Source organism: Mus caroli, chromosome 4 (assembly GCF_900094665.2).
Source record: "Mus caroli chromosome 4, CAROLI_EIJ_v1.1, whole genome shotgun sequence".
Classification (NCBI taxonomy): domain Eukaryota; kingdom Metazoa; phylum Chordata; class Mammalia; order Rodentia; family Muridae; genus Mus; species Mus caroli.
Genome location: NC_034573.1, coordinates 37,633,032 through 37,652,505, shown reverse-complemented (window position 1 = coordinate 37,652,505; position 19,474 = coordinate 37,633,032). Strand labels below are relative to the sequence as shown.

The 19,474-nt window shown below is 51.6% G+C and overlaps 1 protein-coding gene across 4 annotated transcripts in view; it reads left to right on the top strand.

The window, feature by feature from the left end:
- Positions 1 to 81: 81 nt before the first annotated feature.
- Positions 82 to 19,474, top strand: part of Tln1 (talin 1) — a 31,714-nt gene continuing 12,321 nt past the window's right edge. Inside the window, exons 1-28 of one of the 4 annotated variants that reach the window (XM_029476490.1) lie at positions 82 to 367; positions 5,735 to 5,897; positions 6,132 to 6,229; positions 6,535 to 6,664; positions 6,765 to 6,917; positions 7,108 to 7,250; positions 7,344 to 7,471; positions 8,140 to 8,200; positions 8,925 to 9,029; positions 9,507 to 9,662; positions 11,184 to 11,285; positions 11,433 to 11,509; positions 12,061 to 12,241; positions 12,388 to 12,501; positions 12,611 to 12,719; positions 12,913 to 13,121; positions 13,258 to 13,356; positions 13,700 to 13,750; positions 14,279 to 14,446; positions 14,630 to 14,924; positions 16,574 to 16,740; positions 17,508 to 17,636; positions 17,776 to 17,892; positions 17,986 to 18,099; positions 18,278 to 18,412; positions 18,538 to 18,666; positions 18,826 to 18,928; positions 19,035 to 19,243. In XM_029476490.1, coding sequence (XP_029332350.1) covers positions 5,768 to 5,897; positions 6,132 to 6,229; positions 6,535 to 6,664; positions 6,765 to 6,917; positions 7,108 to 7,250; positions 7,344 to 7,471; positions 8,140 to 8,200; positions 8,925 to 9,029; positions 9,507 to 9,662; positions 11,184 to 11,285; positions 11,433 to 11,509; positions 12,061 to 12,241; positions 12,388 to 12,501; positions 12,611 to 12,719; positions 12,913 to 13,121; positions 13,258 to 13,356; positions 13,700 to 13,750; positions 14,279 to 14,446; positions 14,630 to 14,924; positions 16,574 to 16,740; positions 17,508 to 17,636; positions 17,776 to 17,892; positions 17,986 to 18,099; positions 18,278 to 18,412; positions 18,538 to 18,666; positions 18,826 to 18,928; positions 19,035 to 19,243 — 3,612 coding nt within the window. In that variant the 5' untranslated portion in view covers positions 82 to 367; positions 5,735 to 5,767. The remainder of the gene's footprint in view (positions 368 to 5,734; positions 5,898 to 6,131; positions 6,230 to 6,534; positions 6,665 to 6,764; positions 6,918 to 7,107; positions 7,251 to 7,343; positions 7,472 to 8,139; positions 8,201 to 8,924; positions 9,030 to 9,506; positions 9,663 to 11,183; positions 11,286 to 11,432; positions 11,510 to 12,060; positions 12,242 to 12,387; positions 12,502 to 12,610; positions 12,720 to 12,912; positions 13,122 to 13,257; positions 13,357 to 13,699; positions 13,751 to 14,278; positions 14,447 to 14,629; positions 14,925 to 16,573; positions 16,741 to 17,507; positions 17,637 to 17,775; positions 17,893 to 17,985; positions 18,100 to 18,277; positions 18,413 to 18,537; positions 18,667 to 18,825; positions 18,929 to 19,034; positions 19,244 to 19,474) is intronic. The other 3 variants (XM_029476491.1, XM_029476492.1, XM_021159646.1) reach the window with 3 other exon arrangements.

Genomic DNA, 19,474 nt, shown 5'->3' with positions numbered 1-19,474 from the left:
GGCGGGGATTCTGAGGATCCTTGTCCGCCTTCGCCTCGAGCTATTAAAAAAAAAAAAATCCTTAAGCATCTAAAAGGGAACTCCAGTTTAGTTCGGGCGTTCTCTCCAGAGCTCTGCACCCTCGCTTCCTGCTGGGGAGGGGCGGCCAGGCTTCGCGGGCGCCCGAGCATCGAGAGCTACTACGGCCAGAGCAGCTTCCTGCAGTCTCCGCTACCATAGAGCGCGGGCTCAGGGCGCCGCCGGCGGGTGGGGGACGTTTCCAGGACGGAAGTGGCCGAGAGTGTCGAAGGGAGGGTGAGGCCGGAGCCCCAAAAGCGACCGGGAGAAGTAGCGGGCCCAGGGCGGGGCGCAGAGCCGGGCAGCGCAGGTAGGCCGGACGGGCTGGGCCGAGCTTCTAGGTGGGGCTGCGGGATCGGGCCGACCCGGGAAGCGGCGGGGGGGCCCCCCAATCCTCCTGCATATCCTGTGTCCGGTTAGGGAGGTCAGGGTCCAGTATGTCTCGGTTTGGGTTTGGAATTAAGCTAGCCGTGTTGCGAGAGGCAGGCCCTTTCGCGGGGGTAGACAGTTCTCTGTCTCGGCTAGGTTTGGGGACGGGTAGAAATGGGGTGGCAGTGAGGCACTGGGTGGCAGTGAAGCACTGGGCGGGGATGGGCTTTGGTGTTAGCCGATAGTGAGTAAGTGGTTAGGAAAACTTGGGGTGAGTTTGGGTTAGGTGCCGTCGCGTTTAGGAAGCAAGGATCCCTTTAGAAGTTAAGAAGGTGAACTACATTCTAAACATTTGCTGCACGAGTCAAGTCTGTTTCGCATATGTGACATTTAAACTGAGGTCATTATTTTCTGCAATGACCATCATTAAGTCAGAGTACAGGATCAGGTTAAGGATCAACAGGAATTGGCTTAGATGCCCGTTTTAGGGATTAAAGGCCGGTGTCATGGTCAGTATTAAGAATAAACAGTGAAAAGGTTAATTAAGAACCAAGTTACAAATGAGCTTTAGAACTGCGGGGTGGGGTGGGAGGGAGTATTTAGGGTTAAATTTGGGGCCTAAAAATAAAAGCCAGATTAGTATGGGTGTCTTCTGGGAAAGGGGTGAATGTCAATGTATAGGGAAATAGGAAATAAATTAAAGTCAGCATTAATGTTAGGAATTGGTGATAGTGTTAGGGGTTGAGGCTGCAGCTACGGCTGAGCTGGTAAAATGTAAGAAGTTGGCAGGAAGTAGCTACCTTTGTTTTGTAGTGAGTTCTCTTATTCCTGTGCAGTTACAGAGGCCTCTTTTACCCAAAGAAGTGTTAGAGCTCTGGACCTCAGCCAGAAGTGCCAGCATCTGGGACTCTGCTTTCTCTAGGCTACTGCCTAAGCCCAAGGCTTCCCGAGGCCACCACCACTGGGAGACAGGGATTTCTGGGCTGTGATGTTTACGAGGTGGAAGGTGGGAAATGGAAAGAGACCCAGGAGTCAGACAAGGCCCTGAGTGAGGATAGGGAAGAGGAAGCCCGTGACTGAGGGGAAGCTGACCAAGGGAACGCTGTCATCGACTAAATGATGACAGTTTGACTCCGAGCCTCCTTCATTCTCCACACACTGCCTTCTCTCTGTCTCTTTGCCCTCCCTGGTCCCACATTGCACACCTTTACAGTTCCTTACAGATACTGTCGTGGTCTTTAGCTCTTTTCCTGCTGTTCATCTGAACCATTTCCCCCCACCCCACCCCACCCCCACCCTGTCTCTGTCTCTTGGTCCGCACATCCTACTTTACTTCATGTCCCTCAAACCTGAGCTTTCCCAACATCGGAGAGCACTTTCTCATACTTGCATACTTGCATACCACCTGGTCCGCTGCTGAATTCCCCCCCCCCCCCGCGCCCCCGGGCTCTTCCCATGTGTACCTCCTGGTTTCTGAGCCTCCTTTAACTTCTAGGTCCAGTTGTGGATCCCCTTCCCCCACTCCCTGACAGAAAAGAGGAAATGATACCCAAAGAGGAAACTTGGTCTTACTGATCCCACGCCCAGCCAGGCCACTGACCACACCCCCGTGTCACTCCCAGCTTGACCCTGCCAGTGACCACAACACTGTCCCCTCCCCATGCTGCCTCTCCTTCCAACGCAGCATTGCCTAGCCGCTGTCAGTGTTCTCTCACTCTCTCCCCACTAGCCCAATTTAGCAGCTTACCACATCCCTAGCTCTTCTGGAGCTCCTGACCCAGCCTCCGGCCTCCCTGTCATCCCCGGGTTAGTCAGCATCCATGGACTCATGCTTTTCCCACCTGCTCAGTGGCTCATCATGTGTCTGTTCCCTACCATCACGCTCCTGGTCTCTTTTTCTACACCCTGTCATCCCCAGTCACAGCCTGACACTGTTAGTAACCCCACCTCTGTGCCTACAGGTACTTCCTATCACATCACTTACCGCACAGCATAATTCCCACATCCTGACTTAGTCCCCTCTCCTTCCCTGGTTTATTAAACTGAAGCTGTCTAGTCAGTAAATGGGTACTGGTCATAGGAAGCTGGTTTTGCCTTCCGTTTTCTGAGTCCTGTATGTCAGTTCTACTTTTCTTCTGAATGGCAACTTCCTCTCCATACAGCTTTAACTCTTGCTTTATTATCGCTTATACTAATACAGTCTCCTCCTAACTTGGCCCCAGAGTTGCCCGAAAACCCAGTGCTGGGGGTGTCCCTGTTTAAAGCTTCCTTGGCCTCCTGTTCCCCTCCAGTCAGTTAGGTTCCTCATACTGCTCTCTCCGCTTTTGCCTTTCCGTCTTAACCCTGACATCCCCACCGCTGCTCCCTTGCAGGTGCCCCGCGCTCCAGCCAGCTTGCCTCCTCACTTTCCTGGGCATTCCTCCGCGATCTCCTGCCTCTCAACCTTTGCTAGTGCTATTCTCTGTGCCTGGGACGATACCTTTGACTCATCTTCGACTGACCTAATGGAGAGAGCTTGGGCTTTGGAGGCAGAGAGACCTGGGTTCGGATTTTGGCTTCACAGCTTATTATTTGGACAAGTCCTTTGGAAAAGTATTTAACATTCTGGAGCCTCAGTTTCCTAACCTGTAAAAATGGAGATAATAACACCTACCTTGCAGGGTTGTTGTAAGGATTAACTGAAATCATATATGTATCTAATGCAATTAACATATAGTCAATAAATGACACATCGCTGTAACTTCGTATTATCTTCATATTTTTAAAATTCTAACTTCAGATGATAGCTTTCTTGGATCCTTCGCTCCCTTTCCCTAGCCTCCGGGGCTCCCTTCTCTGGGTGAACACGTTTGGCTCCTTCCACAGGCTGCCTCTGTCGTAACTCTGCATTTAACTTTCCCCACCCCTGGGAGGCTGGCAGCCTGCAGAAAGCAAGGTCTAGTCTTACTCATCGCGCTGCCTGGCCTTCCCACCATGGGCTGTAGAGAATGCATGGAGGGAAAAGCACACAGTGAAGGAGAGAGGCTGGGAGCCGGCACTGGGGTTGGTGCACTGTGGGGAAGCTGTGTGTGCACACGTGCTGCCTACAACAGATAGATCCCTATAGCGACAGCACAGGCAGTTTGGTGGGAGGGAGTCCTGTGTATAAGCTAAGGGGCCTTGGTGAAGAGTGAGAATACATGTATGACTGTGAAGACAGACCTTGTGCTGGAGGAGGTCAGATCCAGCCTTTCAGCTGCCCGGTCCAGCCTGAAAGGAGCTTCCAGCAGCCCAAGGCCGGATATGTCAGTCTCACCCACAAGCCCCTCCCCCTCCCAGCGGTTGAGGACTCAGAGGCCAAATTTGGTAACAGACTGCATGTTATTCCCCCAACCCTCTTACATTCTGACTCTGTATTCAGCTTTCTCTCTCCCTTTGTCCCTTTTAACTCCCTGTCTCTGTATTTCGCCCCTTTAGGTACCTGCACTGATAATATTCACCATGTACCCCCAAATTCCTTAGCCCTAGTATACTTGCATTCCATTCCTTGCTGGGATTTGACCTCCCGTCCTCCACACCCCCCTCCAATTGCCCAAGGCCTTTGGAATGCATCTCAGGAATGTATTGAGGGAGGAGGAGTCTCTGGGAAGGGGACATGGAGTGGGTGTTGTTGCTCTTCATAAAGCCTGATGAAAGGGGACAGAGTTCTCAGAGCAAGGCAGGAAGCAGGTAGCTTCTGCCCCTAGTTCCCCGGCTATAGTTCTTTGCCACTGCTAGTCCCAACTCAGTGTCCAATTCCTTCACTCTCAATTAATTGTGTAGATAGCTACTCAGCCTGGAGGAGGGCAGGCATGACTCAACTCTCTTATCAGGATCTTACCAGAGGAAGAAGTGGGTATCCATATGTCCGGAGGAAATGGGGGCGGAGGGGCACACATGCAGTTTCAGCTGAGGCTGGAGTCCTTCAGTCCTGCTCTGGTTCCGTGGACTCGTGCTTCTCTGACCAGCCCTCACTCTCCACAGCCAGGTCTGTCCCACTGCTGGAAAGGTTCCCTAGGAGGAAGGAAGGGAAAGAGCTGGGACTGAGGGGGCCGGGAGGTCCTCTCATTTGGGGTAAAAATGGAGAACAAGCCATGCTGCTTTTCTCTGTAATTCTGGACTGTGTGTATGGTCAGAAATGGCCTCCTAGTCATGCATCCACCCACCTTTCCCAATTGATCCCAATTGATCCACCTTTCCCAATCCCTTTTCCTCTGCCCCTTCCTAATTTCCCTGGTTCTCAAACGCCTTTTGTATTGTGATGCCTGCCTGTCCCCTGGTCTTTCCCCTGGTCCTGCTTACCCCCTTGGAGTAGCCAGTTGTCAGGTGGGGAAGGGGGAGGCTGCATCCCTCTCTTTTTAGTTAAGAGGCACCTACTCCAGTACCACACTGGGTCACATCATCAGCTGCTGGGCAGACCTGTTGTCTTGGGCCTGTGTACCACCAGCTGCTCATGGTGTCTGATAGGTTGAGGAAATGGGCTTGGCTTTGCAAATGCCTAGCTGCGTGCTGAAAGCGCCATCTGGAACCTAGTTAAGGTGGGGGCAATCTGGGGAGGCCACGCATGATGAAGAGTGCAAGAGACTGAGAGGTCTTGCTTGCCTTGAAACTTTCTCCTCTCCAATAAGTATTGGCTAGGTCATTTCTGAGGTCTCTGGACAGAGAATCATAATTCTGCCGTGACTGCACAGCTCATTGGGAGGCCCTCCCTATGTGTACCATTCAGGTTGTAAGAAAAGCAGGAACAGAAGTAGGTCTCCCTGACATGCTAGCCACAGGCAGTCTGCAGGATTCCGGAGCCCCTGGGATGCTGCATTTTTCAAGAAGAAGGCAAAAGCTGTAAGAGGGAGAGTCACATGATGGGTCAGGGCAGTGCTCAGAAATCCCAGGACAGAATGGGAGACAAAGAAAAGGGAAAAACTGACCCCAGAAAAGTAAAAAAACAAGGCAGAGGCGGGGTTGGGAAAGAGGTGAGCAGAAACTAGAGGCCCAAGGCACTTGGAACCAGAGAGGCACAAATTCCAGTGGTGCGGGCAGGACAGTGTCCTCAGGTGACACTGCATTTCAGGCCTGCTATTGTACTCTAGAGACCAGCTTCTCTCTGGGATGTCTTAAGTGGTCTAGACTGGCTCATTTGATGTAAGTAATCTTTCACCTTTTGAAATTATTAAATAGGACAGAGTAGCTTACTATTATTTTCTGTCATGGTGACTCCCTTAAAAAACCTCTCTCTGGGACTCAGAGGCACTCTGGTGAGGATGTATTCTAATGCTCTGATGCTACTGGCCAGGTATCGCCAGGCCGAAGAGCAGAAGCTGCCACCATGGTTGCGCTTTCGCTGAAGATTAGCATTGGGAATGTGGTGAAGACGATGCAGTTTGAGCCATCTACCATGGTGTACGACGCCTGCCGCATGATTCGTGAGCGGATCCCAGAGGCCTTAGCTGGCCCTCGTGAGTCTGACTACTGAGGTGGTGGGGCAGGAATTCGCCATCCCTCCTTCTCTTGGTCTTGAGCAGTGTCCCCATTGTGTTCTAAGTTCCTCACCTTTCAGGCCTGTGCTCCAAGGTTTCCTTTCCTCTTTAAGTCCAAGGTCATGGGAGAAAATAATGTACAAAGTCAGAGGTATAGCTATTTGGCCACAGTGAAGTTTTTATAAGTCTAAGATGATCTACCGTCTCTTTTAGCCAACGACTTTGGGCTCTTTCTGTCAGATGATGACCCCAAAAAAGGCATCTGGCTAGAGGCTGGAAAAGCTTTGGACTACTACATGCTCCGTAATGGGGTGAGTGACTCCCATCACTGGCCGTCCGCGTGCTCTGCGTGCTGTCTCACTTGTTCCCAGCACCCATGTTGGTCTCTGCCCCTCCTCTCTCTTCCTTCCTCATACCAGTTCCTTCCCCCCCATCCTGGGCTTTTCACCAGCCAGGCCAGCACACCCCTGTACACCCATGTGGCTTTCTGACACAGGCAGCCAAACACCCTCCTTCTAGATGAACCACCCTGGCCTTCAATTTACTTTCCTTCTCCTTGGCTGTGTAAAGGGAACTAGTTTAAATAGGCCCCGGCCACTTCTCCCTGCCCCTACAGGACACCATGGAGTACAGAAAAAAGCAGAGACCCCTGAAGATCCGGATGTTAGACGGAACAGTGAAGACTATCATGGTGGACGACTCCAAGACCGTCACAGACATGCTCATGACCATCTGTGCCCGAATTGGTAAGGGGTCTTGGTAGGGCAAAGGCCTGGGCCAGGAGGTTCCAACTCTGTCAGAAGACTTTTGCGGTTGGGGAGTTAGCAAACCATCCTTTTTCCCTAGGTATCACCAACCATGATGAGTATTCACTGGTTCGAGAGCTGATGGAAGAAAAGAAGGATGAGGGGACAGGGACCCTGAGAAAAGACAAGACCCTGCTGCGAGATGAAAAGAAGATGGAGAAGTTAAAGCAGAAGTTGCACACAGACGATGAGTGTGAGCAGTAGACACGTCCTGGGAAACGTAGGGGAGAGGAGGGGCAGCCATTTGTTTCATATTTACCCTGAATCATAGAACTTACTCTTCTATGAGGAAAGGCAGGCACTGAAGAAGTAAAAAACCCAGACACTAGGCAGCAAGGAGCCATCTGGGGTTAGTGCAGAGGGTCCTTCGCTCTGTGTTCTAGTGAACTGGCTGGACCATGGGCGGACACTGAGGGAGCAGGGAGTGGAAGAGCATGAGACGTTGCTGCTGCGGAGAAAGTTCTTCTACTCAGACCAGAATGTGGATTCCCGAGACCCTGTACAGCTGAACCTTCTCTATGTGCAGGTGTGCAGAAGAGTTGGCTGGGGCGAGGTGGAGCAAGCCGCCGTTAGCAGGGGTATCCCTGCACCCATACACTGTTCCCTCTGTGTTCTCCAGGCACGAGATGACATCCTGAATGGCTCCCATCCTGTCTCCTTTGACAAGGCCTGTGAATTTGCAGGCTTCCAGTGCCAGATCCAGTTTGGACCTCACAATGAACAGAAGCACAAGGCTGGCTTCCTTGAGTAAGTGACCCATGTCCCCTACCCTGTTATGGCTTGGGACTGTGATCCCATTGACCTGCCTGCACCCCAAGCCTTCTCCCCTTATTTCCTCTTCCAAAGTTTTAGGATTGACACCCATGGGTCATCGCCCTTTCAGCCACCGTCGCCCTTGGTCCCCTCACTGGCCCCGTCTGAATGGGACTGCTCAGTATCTCTGCCCTTCCCCGTAACTTGTTTTTGTTTGCTTTAGAGTCTCTGAGGAATTTGCTCTATGAGCCAGAGTAAAATAGAACATTTTCCTTGTGGGGACATTAGATTTCAAGGGTTCCCAAATCCTATTCGTGGATATTTCTCAGGATCCAAAGGCTTTGATGAGACTTTCTAGTTTCCTAAGTGCATGGTCATCCTTGTAGGGAGCTTCCTCTCTCCTTGGCTCCCTCTTTTTCTCAGAAAACTAAGCCTCCAGTTAAAGGGTCCTCAGCCCCCTTACAGGGGACACAGAAGGCACAGGTCACTCAGGGCTCATGCTGAGTCTCCACTCTTTCAGAAGCCAGTGCAGACCAGTGTCCTCAGTCTTTCTCAGAGATGATACTGTCCCAGACATTTCCTCAAACCTCTAGGCCCACAGTTCATGGCCCACATGCCCCGATGCTATCCACTCCATGCTGACCCTCCCTTTTCTGGTGTAGCCTGAAGGACTTCCTGCCCAAGGAGTATGTGAAGCAGAAGGGAGAACGTAAGATCTTTCAGGTGAATGGGGTAGGGGAAGTCTGGGGTGACCTGGGAGCTTGGCTGCTTGGTTCTCCTGGCTAAGTGGACCCTCCTCCTCCATCTCTGCTCACCTTGCTTTACCCCCCAAGCTGTTCTCCTGCCTGTCTCGTGCACAGAAAGCAGAAGATGTGGGTTTCAGACCCAGCTCAGCAGCTGTGAAATTTCCATTTGGGGTTTTGCTTTTTGCTTGAGACTGGGTCTCTCTTTGAAGCCCAGGCTGGCCTCCAAAGCACAGCAATCCTCTTACCTCAGCCTCCTGAGGATTGGGGTTGTGAATATGAGTTACCGTGCTTGGCTCAACCTAGTACCTTCCTTGCCTTTACTCTGTGGAAGCCAGCTAGGAGCGTGACTGAGCTATTAGACCTGAAATTACTGTGAGATGTAATCTTTGTCCACATGGAAAGTGTTATCCCCATCTGAATACTCAGCTCCAAAGGCCTTGTCTTTTGAACTGATAGCCCTGGACCCTCCTACTTCTTAACTCTCAGTCCCACCTGCAGAGCATCTGCGAGCCCTTTAACCTCATTTCTTCCATTGTTGCTTCTGCTCCTTAGCCAGCCCACGTTGCATCTCCTCATCTTGTGCCTTCCTTAACCCTCCCGTGTGCCCATAATACTCTGTCATTGCAGTTAACATCCTGGCATGACTCCTTCATTGAAGTACTACTCCCACACAGCTAACTTTCCCCATTTCCTACTTGAAGGCACACAAGAATTGTGGGCAGATGAGCGAAATTGAGGCCAAGGTACGCTATGTGAAGCTGGCCCGTTCCCTCAAGACTTACGGTGTCTCCTTCTTCCTAGTCAAGGTGAGTTCTGACCTTCTTATGGCCTTCTTTTTTTTTTTTTTTTTTGGTTTTTTCGAGACAGGGTTTCTCTGTATAGCCCTGGCTGTCCTGGAACTCACTTTGTAGACCAGGCTGGCCTCGAACTCAGAAATCCGCCTGCCTCTGCCTCCCGAGTGCTGGGATTAAAGGCGTGCGCCACCACGCCCGGCTCTTATGGCCTTCTTTATGTCTAATTCTTGCCCTTTCCTGTCTCCCTAAACTCCTTGGTTTGTCTTTCCCATCATGGCTTCCTTTTACCGTGCACATCCTATCTGTTGTCAGTCCTTTCCCCAGCTTATGCCTCTGTCCATAGTAGAGCTTTGACCTGGGCCTGCCTGTGAGCACAGTTGTTTGGCCCTCCTGGCCATCTCAGCGTCCCCTTGTGGTCCAGAGCTGCTCTGAGCATTTCCCGTACATTTGACCTTTAACTTGTAACACCAATTCCAACCTGTCTTGCAGGAAAAGATGAAGGGGAAGAATAAACTCGTGCCCAGGCTGTTGGGCATCACTAAGGAGTGTGTGATGCGTGTGGATGAGAAGACCAAGGAGGTGATTCAGGAATGGAGCCTCACCAACATCAAACGCTGGGCTGCCTCTCCCAAGAGCTTTACTCTGGTGGGTGCTTGGATTCCAGTGGTTGTTCAAGAGCAAGTGCACAGGTCTTTCCCTTCCTTTAGGGTATGGTGCATTGAATATGACTGCAGGACAGAGTTAGCTATTGTGGGAAGTGGAGGTTAGAGGAGATGGGGACGCTCTTACAGAATGAATGGTGTGTAAATGGCTGGGTGACGGATACACTCTTTAAATCCAGCAATTCAGCAGAGCTTGGAGAGTTCTATTGCCGTGATAAAACACCCTGACTAAGGCAGCTTACAGATGCAGGGTTTATGATCGCAGTGGGATGAGAGCCCATCACCATCACCGTGTGGGAGGTGGGGCAGCCGGCAAGCATGGAGGAGGGAACAGCTGAGGGCCCCATTTTAAACTGCAAGTAGGAAGCAGAGAGCAAACTGGGACTGCTTAAAGTCTGGAGTTCTCAAAGCCTGCCCCCATGGCATAGTTTTTCCAGCAAGGACATACCTTCTAAGCATCCCCAAACAGTACAGCCAAGTGTTCTAATGCCTGAGACTGTGGGGCAGGGGTGAGGATGGGAGGCATTCAGACTACCCCAGGGTGTTGTAACCTCAGCAATAAAGCACTTGCCTACATATGTAAAGGTGAGAGTTCAGTCCCTAGTGCCACAAAAAAATAAGAAAAAAAAAAAAAAAGGAAAGAAAAGCATGTTGGGCATAGTCACGTGTGTAATCCTAGCACTTAGCGCTCTGAGGGGTTTGCTGTGCATTCCAGACTAGGTTGGACCAAATGTGAGGATCAGACCATCCAGGGCTATTTAGTATCAAAAAGAGGCAGATAAAAAGGAAGTCGACAGAAACATAGCTATGCCAGCAAGCTGAGGTGACATGAATTGTAAGGAAAAGCTAATAGACAAGCCTCCCTTCTTTCAGCACCAGCTATTTATGGCTGTTCTTTCCCTCTGGTTTTATAGTTCTGAGGTTTTGAATTGAAAACTGATATCAACTTGATAGAGTGCCAGATAATGAAAATAGAAATGAGAGATGCTGTTTCTCCACTTTGGATCTTTTTTGCCAACCTTCAAGGATGGTCATTTAATAAACATGCTGCTATCTTCCCAGTTGTAGCCTCTGGGGAGGGGTAAAGAGTCTAAATGACATGTATATGAAACTGTAGCAGAAAGTCAACTGCTCAAGCAAAATATCCCCTCTAAAGAGGGAGATAAGGAAACCAATGGTTGAGCTGTAGTGATTACTCAGCAGTTATGAGCATTGACTGCTCATCCAGAGGTCCTGAGTTCAATTCCCAGCAACCACATGGTAGCTCACAACCATCTGTAATAGGATCAGATGCCCTCTTCTGGTGTGTCTGAAGACAGCGACAGTGTATTCACATGCATAAGATAGATATCTAGATAGCTAGCTAGATGGATATCGGATGGATGGATGGATGGATGGATGGATGGATGGATGGATGAGTGGGTGGATGAGTGGGTGGGTGGGTGGATGTTTCCATGGTGGGTAGATTCTTGTTTCCTGCTCAGTCCCCACCCTGTTACTCTAGGACTTTGGAGACTATCAGGATGGCTACTACTCAGTACAGACGACGGAAGGCGAGCAGATCGCACAGCTCATTGCTGGCTACATAGATATCATCCTTAAGAAGGTGAGTGCTTCCACTCAGCCTGAGCCTTCTCGGGCCCTCTGCTCCCTAAGCCAGTCCTCTAGAAGCCGGACCCAAGTTCTAGAAAATGGCCGCCGACTGCCTCTTGCTTAATGGCCTCAACTCTTCTCCCCTGTTTTCTTCTTACAGAAAAAAAGCAAGGACCATTTTGGGCTGGAGGGAGATGAAGAGTCTACTATGCTGGAGGACTCCGTGTCTCCCAAAAAGTAGGAAGGGAATTGGGCTGATCCTGTTCCTTAAATAGGGAAAGTAAGGTTTGACTGCACATTCAGGTGCTTTCAGGCCAGGACAGGTGTTGTCTCCCTAGGAACTGGAGTTCCCTGTGACTGGAACAGTGGTTGTAAGCTGTGGATCTGAGTTCTGGGAGCTAAGCTCTGGTCCTTGGGAGAGCAGCAGGTGCTGTTAACTGCGAGCCATGGCTCCAGCTCATGGCTCTTTCACTAGGCTCAGGCTAGAACAAGAGTTCACTAACCCCCAGTCATGACCCCTTTGGGGGATCAGGTATCCTATAACCTGTATGTCAGATGTAAAATACATTTCAGCTTCTAACAGCAGCAATATCACAGCTAGGAACTAAGCAATGAAATAATTGTATGATTGGACGATGGGATATGGTTAGGGATATGGTTTTGGTATGGTAACCACAACATGATGAGAACTCTATTAAAGGGTCGGGTGGCAGCATTAGGAAGGTTGAAAAGCGCTGCCCTGAGTCCTAGGGCTGCAGAGGTATTGTAGTTTTTGGTCGTGTCTCCAGATCGACAGTCCTTCAGCAGCAGTACAACCGAGTGGGGAAAGTGGAGCATGGCTCTGTGGCTCTGCCAGCCATCATGCGCTCTGGAGCCTCTGGTCCTGAGAATTTCCAGGTGGGGAGCATGCCACCTGCCCAGCAGCAGATCACCAGTGGCCAGATGCACCGAGGACACATGCCACCTCTGGTAAGAATGCCCCACCTCTGCCGTGGCACACAGGTCCCTTCCTGAGTGTCATGAGTAAACAGTTTTCTGTACTCCTCTCCCCAGCCTCTTACTTCATCCTCTAAGCGTTCCATTCTGGTTTCCGTTACTCTCTCCCTATCTTTTAGACTTCAGCCCAGCAGGCGCTCACTGGAACCATTAACTCCAGCATGCAAGCTGTGCAGGCTGCCCAGGCCACTCTTGATGACTTTGATACTCTACCCCCTCTTGGCCAGGATGCTGTGAGTATGGAGTAGAGAAGAAGCCAAGTGGTTTCAAGCTGGGACTCTTAAGGAGTAGGGAGGGTAATTAAACCAGAGCAGACCCTAAGGTTTTGCTTTGGTCTCTCAGGCCTCCAAAGCTTGGCGTAAGAACAAGATGGATGAATCAAAGCATGAGATCCACTCCCAGGTAGATGCCATCACAGCTGGCACTGCCTCTGTGGTGAACCTGACAGCAGGTAGGCTGGATGCCACCCTGTGTATGTGGGAAGGGGCGGGAGAGCAGGTGTGCACAGCATAGTGTGTGGTGTGCTCCATGTGTGACTACCTTGACTGTGTGGCAGGTTGTGGGTGTGTCCATCTCTAACTGCAATGGTACTTCCTCCCCGTGTTCCATCTCAGCATCTTCCTCTCTCCGCTTTCTGTCTTTAGGAGATCCTGCAGAGACAGACTATACAGCAGTGGGCTGTGCAGTCACCACCATCTCTTCCAACCTGACGGAGATGTCCCGTGGGGTGAAGCTGTTGGCTGCCCTGCTGGAGGATGAAGGCGGCAACGGCCGGCCCCTTCTGCAAGCAGCAAAGGGCCTTGCAGGGGCCGTGTCGGAACTGCTTCGCAGTGCTCAGCCCGCCAGCGCTGAGGTCAGAGGTCACAGGGCTGTGGTGAGGGTGGACACAGGGTTCCACCCCGAGAAGGCAGTGTGACCCAGGAGCTAGTGAGACCTGTGGGCACATGGCCAGCGTCAAGCAGCTTCTGACAGGTGTGCACTCTCCACAGCCCCGTCAGAACCTGCTGCAGGCAGCCGGGAACGTGGGCCAGGCCAGTGGGGAGCTGTTGCAGCAAATTGGGGAAAGTGACACTGACCCCCACTTCCAGGTTGGTGATAAACCCAGCTCCCAGAGCCCCACTCCTAGGAGGGGACCTCTGACCCGAGATCTAGAGCTTAGCCCTTCTTTCTGTGAATTGACCAAACCAAACCAGCCCAATCATGTTTGCAGATATGATACTGAGAACTTGTAGTCCCATGGGGGTGAGAATGCAGAGCAAACGTAATACCCTGGTTCAGTTTGCCCTTGCTGATGTTCTTAGCCCTGGCTTCCCGTACATAGCCCAGCTTTAAGCCATCTCAAGACACCCCTGCCACACTGAGGATGATGCCCCTCCCCCCACCCCAGCCATGCTGCCTCAGCTGACTTTTCATCCTGGATTTCCCATACAGATGTGTGTACCCAGAGGGGCTGGGGCTCCACCTTCCCCCGATTCCCCTACGGTAACGGTCTCTGGCCTGGGCCTTCCCAGCTTGGTCCTCTCTGAGCCGCATACACTCGCTTCCACGCCTCTTCCTCAGCCTCCCAGGGGAACAGACATGATGGGAGATGGGGAGGCCTAGACTGACAGGGTTGAAGAAAAGAGGTCAGATAGGATAGGACAGGGTCTTGCTCCCAAACCTGCAGATGACTCCTTGCACCCTGAGATTGAGTAGCATGGAGACAGGAAGTGCCCATCCATTGTACTGCCTGCTCCTCCCTCCCCATCACTGTCCGAGTGTATCCGCCTCATGCCTCTCTCCCTTTGGTATAGATTCTGTTTCTGTTGGTGAGGGTTTGTTCTCGGTGAGCGTCTCTCCTTCTGGGTGCTCAAGGTAGAGGGGCTTGGGATAGGTTCTAAATGCTTGTGCGTATACTGTCCTCTGATTGGAATCAGTGGGAATAATGAAGCCGCTTACGCCTGTGAGAAGTGTCCGTGGGTTCTAGGTAAGTTCAGTTTCAGGTCTCACTGGCCACTTTCTTGCCCACAGGATGTTCTAATGCAGCTTGCAAAGGCAGTGGCAAGTGCTGCAGCCGCCCTGGTCCTCAAGGCCAAGAGTGTGGCCCAGCGCACAGAGGATTCCGGGCTTCAGACCCAAGTGATTGCTGCAGCTACACAATGTGCTCTGTCCACTTCCCAGCTGGTGGCATGTACCAAGGTGAGCCCAGATTTGCAGTATCCCCTGCCTCTGAATAATATTTCCAGCATATGTACACAAACCTCTCATTCTATCTCTGACTCCTGGGGCCTCAGCACCCACCCCAGTGACTACCGGGAAAATCGCAGAGACCCATCTCACAGCTTCTCTGTTGCCTGCATGTCTGCAATTCTTTTCTCATAGGTGGTAGCACCTACAATCAGCTCACCTGTGTGCCAAGAACAGCTAGTCGAGGCTGGGCGACTGGTGGCCAAAGCTGTGGAGGGCTGTGTGTCTGCCTCTCAAGCAGCTACAGAAGATGGACAGCTGCTGCGAGGGGTAGGAGCGGCAGCCACGGCTGTCACCCAGGCCCTCAATGAGCTGCTGCAGCACGTGAAGGCCCACGCCACCGGAGCTGGGCCTGCCGGTCGGTATGACCAAGCCACCGATACCATCCTCACCGTCACTGAAAACATCTTCAGCTCCATGGGAGATGCTGGTAAGAGTACTCGCCTCCAGAGAAACAAAAGCCCCAGCATGGGTCCCCCACGCCCATGGGCATACCTTATAGATCCAGCCACCCAGCCTCTGAGGATCAGTACAGTGGCCTTTCTAGCTCTCTCACTCTGGGCTCATTGGTCAGTCTAGAGCCTCCACTTCCCCATTGGTAAAGCAGAAATATAAGCCTTGTTCTGCTTCCTTGGCGCACTTTATTTTTATTTATTTATTTATTTATTTTTTAAAAGTAAATTCATTTACTTAGTGGGTACCTAGCACATCAGAGCCCCCGACCCCAGTCAGTTCTCTCCCTCCACAATATGAGTTTGCAGGATAGAACTCAATTGTCAGGATTAACAGCAAGAAATGATGAGTAGACCATAAATACTCAGCCAGCCCAGTACTAACTTACCCATCAGCCCATGGCCAGATGTTTTGTGGTTTAGTCTTTATATCGCACAGGCTAGCATGATCTTTCTGCCTCAATCTCCCCAGTGCTGGGATTTCAAGTCTATGCTTCCTGACCAACTAACTGGTCCTTTAAAAAAAAAAAAAAAAGAAAGTTTTGTTTGTTTTTTCGTAGGAATGATCTGGGACCAGAGAGGTGGCTCAACTGTTTTTGTTGTTTAAATTAGGCTCAACAGTTCAGAGCATTGCCTGCTCTTCTAGAGAGCCTGGGTTCTATTTCCAGCATCGACATGCGGTTCATAACTGTCTACTCTAAGTCCTGCTCATGATACGATGCCTTCTTTCGGCCTCCGCCTGTACATGGTGCACAGACAGACTTGCTGGCAGAACACTGATATGCATAAAAATAAAAAAAAAAAAATTCGAGTTAAGAGATGGTTGTAAACTACCATATGGCTACTGAGAGCGAAACTTGTGTTCTTAAGCTCTTAGTTCCCTCAACTAGTTCTTATTAAGATTTTCGAAACGTCTCGTAAGGGACAGCTTTGGGCTGAAAGTATCAAAAATCTTGACTATCTTTCCAAGCAAACCACTCTTGGGGTCCCCCTGGTCACTCCACGAAGGTTTCGTCCCTCCCACCCCACGCTGGCCCACGTGATCGCGCTCTCCCGCGTGTGAAGACCTTAGTCACCGGCAGACTGAATCAGTGACTTTTGCGTCTCGGGCCAACGCTAAATTGCAAGCTGCTGCAGTGAGGATGGCCATTGAGATTAAAGCCGCTCATCGCACGACTCTGCATTGTGCAGGCAGTCATTCTTGTGTGTGTTGGCGGCCCCTGGTTGTCGGCGAGCTCCTCCCCTTGGCGCACTTTAAAAAGAGACCAAGTTATGTACAGTAGTAGGTGGCAAGGTGCATGGTTAAGAGCTAGCTAGGCTTGTAAACAGGGAAGAAGAGGGGGAAAGTAGCCTCTCTACTTCAGCTTCCTACCCCAGACCATTCAAAGGAGACTGCCTCATCCTCTCAAGATATGCACTAGAAATACTAGCTGGAAACTGGCCCTTCCTCTCATGGGAACTCGCCGGGAGATCTGTTCTGAGATCTTAACCCAGGAACCTGGACCTCAGAGGAAATCGTTTGAGACCTTTGCCAGTCTCTTCTCTGTTCTGGAAAGCCCACTCACCCTCCTCCCTATCCTCTGTCAGTGTCTCTGGCTTTCTTACCTGAGGCTCTCCTGTGTTCTAGGGGAGATGGTGCGCCAGGCCCGCATCCTGGCCCAAGCCACCTCAGACCTGGTCAATGCTATCAAGGCCGATGCTGAGGGGGAGAGTGATCTGGAGAACTCTAGAAAGCTCCTGAGTGCTGCCAAGATCCTCGCTGATGCCACCGCCAAGATGGTGGAGGCAGCCAAGGTACAAAGTCGGTTTCTGTAGAGACCCTCAAGGGGAGGTGAGCGTGGAGAGGTCCAGCTAGGGCCTTGTCTGATGGGATAACCCACCCCAGGAAAGCAGAAAGTAGAAGAGAATAGATAAGGAAACTGCCAGGAAGGTCCTGGCTCCCAGCCTGCGGGTCGGCCACCAGCCAAGCATCTAGCCATGTGACTGACTCTCACAGTGCACTCTGACCATGGGGGTCCACATTCTTCTTCTTTCATGTTGAAGGTCTGCTGTTCCCACTTTCCTTGGGTTGCTACCACATCTGCTTGGTATCTGTTCTTGGTACCCTGTGAAGGCAGAGAGCCTTTTGGTTTAGAGGTCTCCACTAGCCATACAGAATAGGATCACATTAGACATTGACACCCAAGGTGTGAAGACCATCAGAAGGGACCGCCCGCCCGCCAAAGGTCCCTTGGGCTTTGCAACTGCTGCAGATTCCTGAGGTCCCTTCTCCAGAGAGTCTCCCCTCTCCAGGCCTGCCTGGTCACACTGAGTTAATCACGCGGAGAGTTCTGTAGGACAGGCGTAGTTCCAGTGAAAGATTCACATCCTAGTGGCAATGAGGTACCCTGGGACCCCACAACCTATCCTTTCTGAAACAGTTTTCAGCTCTCAGCAGTTAAAGCCTCAGTGAAGGTAATTGGAAATTAGATCAGGAAAACAAAAGAGCTTTAAACTGGGCTTAGAGGATTGAGGACAGAGTGTATTTGAGTCAAAGTGATGGTGGATGATGCTCCTCTCAGGGAGCAGCTGCCCACCCTGACAGTGAGGAACAGCAGCAGCGACTACGTGAAGCAGCTGAGGGGCTTCGCATGGCCACCAATGCAGCTGCACAGAACGCCATCAAGAAGAAGTTGGTGCAGCGCCTAGAGGTGAGGCTGGGGATCTGGGCAGGGTCTGGAAGGATAAATGCATTGGATACAGTGGGAGGGGTGCCAGGGATGGATGGTTGCCTTAGGGTATAATGAGGGCCTGGGAATGCCTGGCCTTCTGATTCCTCTGTCCTTGCAGCATGCAGCCAAGCAAGCTGCAGCCTCTGCTACGCAGACCATTGCTGCAGCCCAACATGCAGCCTCTGCCCCCAAGGCCTCTGCAGGCCCCCAGCCCCTACTGGTGCAGAGCTGTAAGGTAAGTCTCCAAGAGACGTGTGGGAGTGGGGAGGAGTGAGAAGGTGGGGGGGGGGGTTCCAGAATATGGTACTCATGACGTTTTGACCTTCAGGCCGTGGCAGAGCAGATTCCGTTGCTGGTGCAGGGTGTCCGAGGAAGCCAAGCTCAGCCTGACAGCCCTAGTGCTCAGCTCGCCCTCATTGCTGCCAGCCAGAGCTTCCTGCAGGCAAGACACTTCACTTCTAAGACCAGACCCTCCCATGTCTCCATGACCTTAAATTTCCCAGTCTGAATATCTGCTCTTAGCCAAGACCAAACCTGAGTGCTTACTGTATCCTGACCAGTGTCTGTTCAACGCTAGAGGGAGGGTGACATACCTCATTTGCAAATGTGTTCTCCAACAGCCAGGTGGGAAGATGGTGGCAGCGGCAAAAGCCTCAGTGCCAACAATTCAGGACCAGGCTTCAGCAATGCAGTTGAGTCAGTGCGCAAAGAACCTAGGCACTGCCCTGGCCGAGCTGCGCACTGCTGCTCAGAAGGTATGGCAGCCATCTAGCTGTGGGACAGAAGGAAGGTGCTGCACAGAACGCCTGGGCTGGGGGAGAAGCCAGACAGAGTAGCCTCTAAGACGGAGGACTGTAACCTCTGCTGCTCACTGCCACAGGCTCAGGAGGCATGTGGACCTTTGGAGATGGATTCTGCACTGAGTGTTGTACAGAATCTAGAGAAAGACCTACAGGAAATAAAAGCAGCAGCTCGAGATGGCAAGCTTAAGCCCTTACCCGGGGAAACAGTGAGTAGTCTTATAAAGCGCCCTCGTTCAAACCCTGAACATCTCAGCAGTGCTATAGAACCATCATTGAAACCGCCAGCCTTCCCCAAGAACCGTCTCAGATGCCCCCTCACTTCCTCCTCCTCCTCCACCTGAGCCTTCATCCCCCCTTATCTGCAGATGGAGAAGTGTACCCAAGATCTTGGCAACAGCACCAAAGCGGTGAGCTCTGCCATCGCCAAGCTGCTGGGGGAGATTGCCCAGGGCAATGAGAACTACGCAGGTATGTCGGCAGGGCTAGGAATAGGGCTGGGGGGACAGAGGGGTTGGGGAGGACTTGTGGGGAAAGAGGCTGATAGAGCAAACCTCTGTTCTCTGTGTGTTCCCAGGTATTGCAGCTCGGGATGTAGCTGGTGGACTAAGGTCACTTGCCCAGGCTGCGCGGGGTGTGGCTGCGCTGACATCAGATCCTGCAGTGCAGGCCATTGTGCTTGACACAGCCAGCGATGTTCTGGACAAGGCCAGCAGCCTCATTGAGGAGGCCAAAAAAGCATCTGGACACCCAGGGGACCCGGAAAGCCAGCAAAGGCTTGCTCAGGTCAGAGGTCGGGAAGGGCTCCTACCGACCGCTTGCTTAGGGCTCTTCACAAGGCCTGCCTAACAGGGCCCACGCTCTTCTGTTTGCTGTGTTCTCAGGCTGGCTCATAGACGTGTCTGTTAAACTAAGGCACCAACCTCGCTGAGCAGCAGGTTGGGGTGTTTGTGGGTGTTTTGGATTGGGTTATTACTGTGTGTGGCCCTAACCTCAGCTTGTTCAGCTATAAAAGTT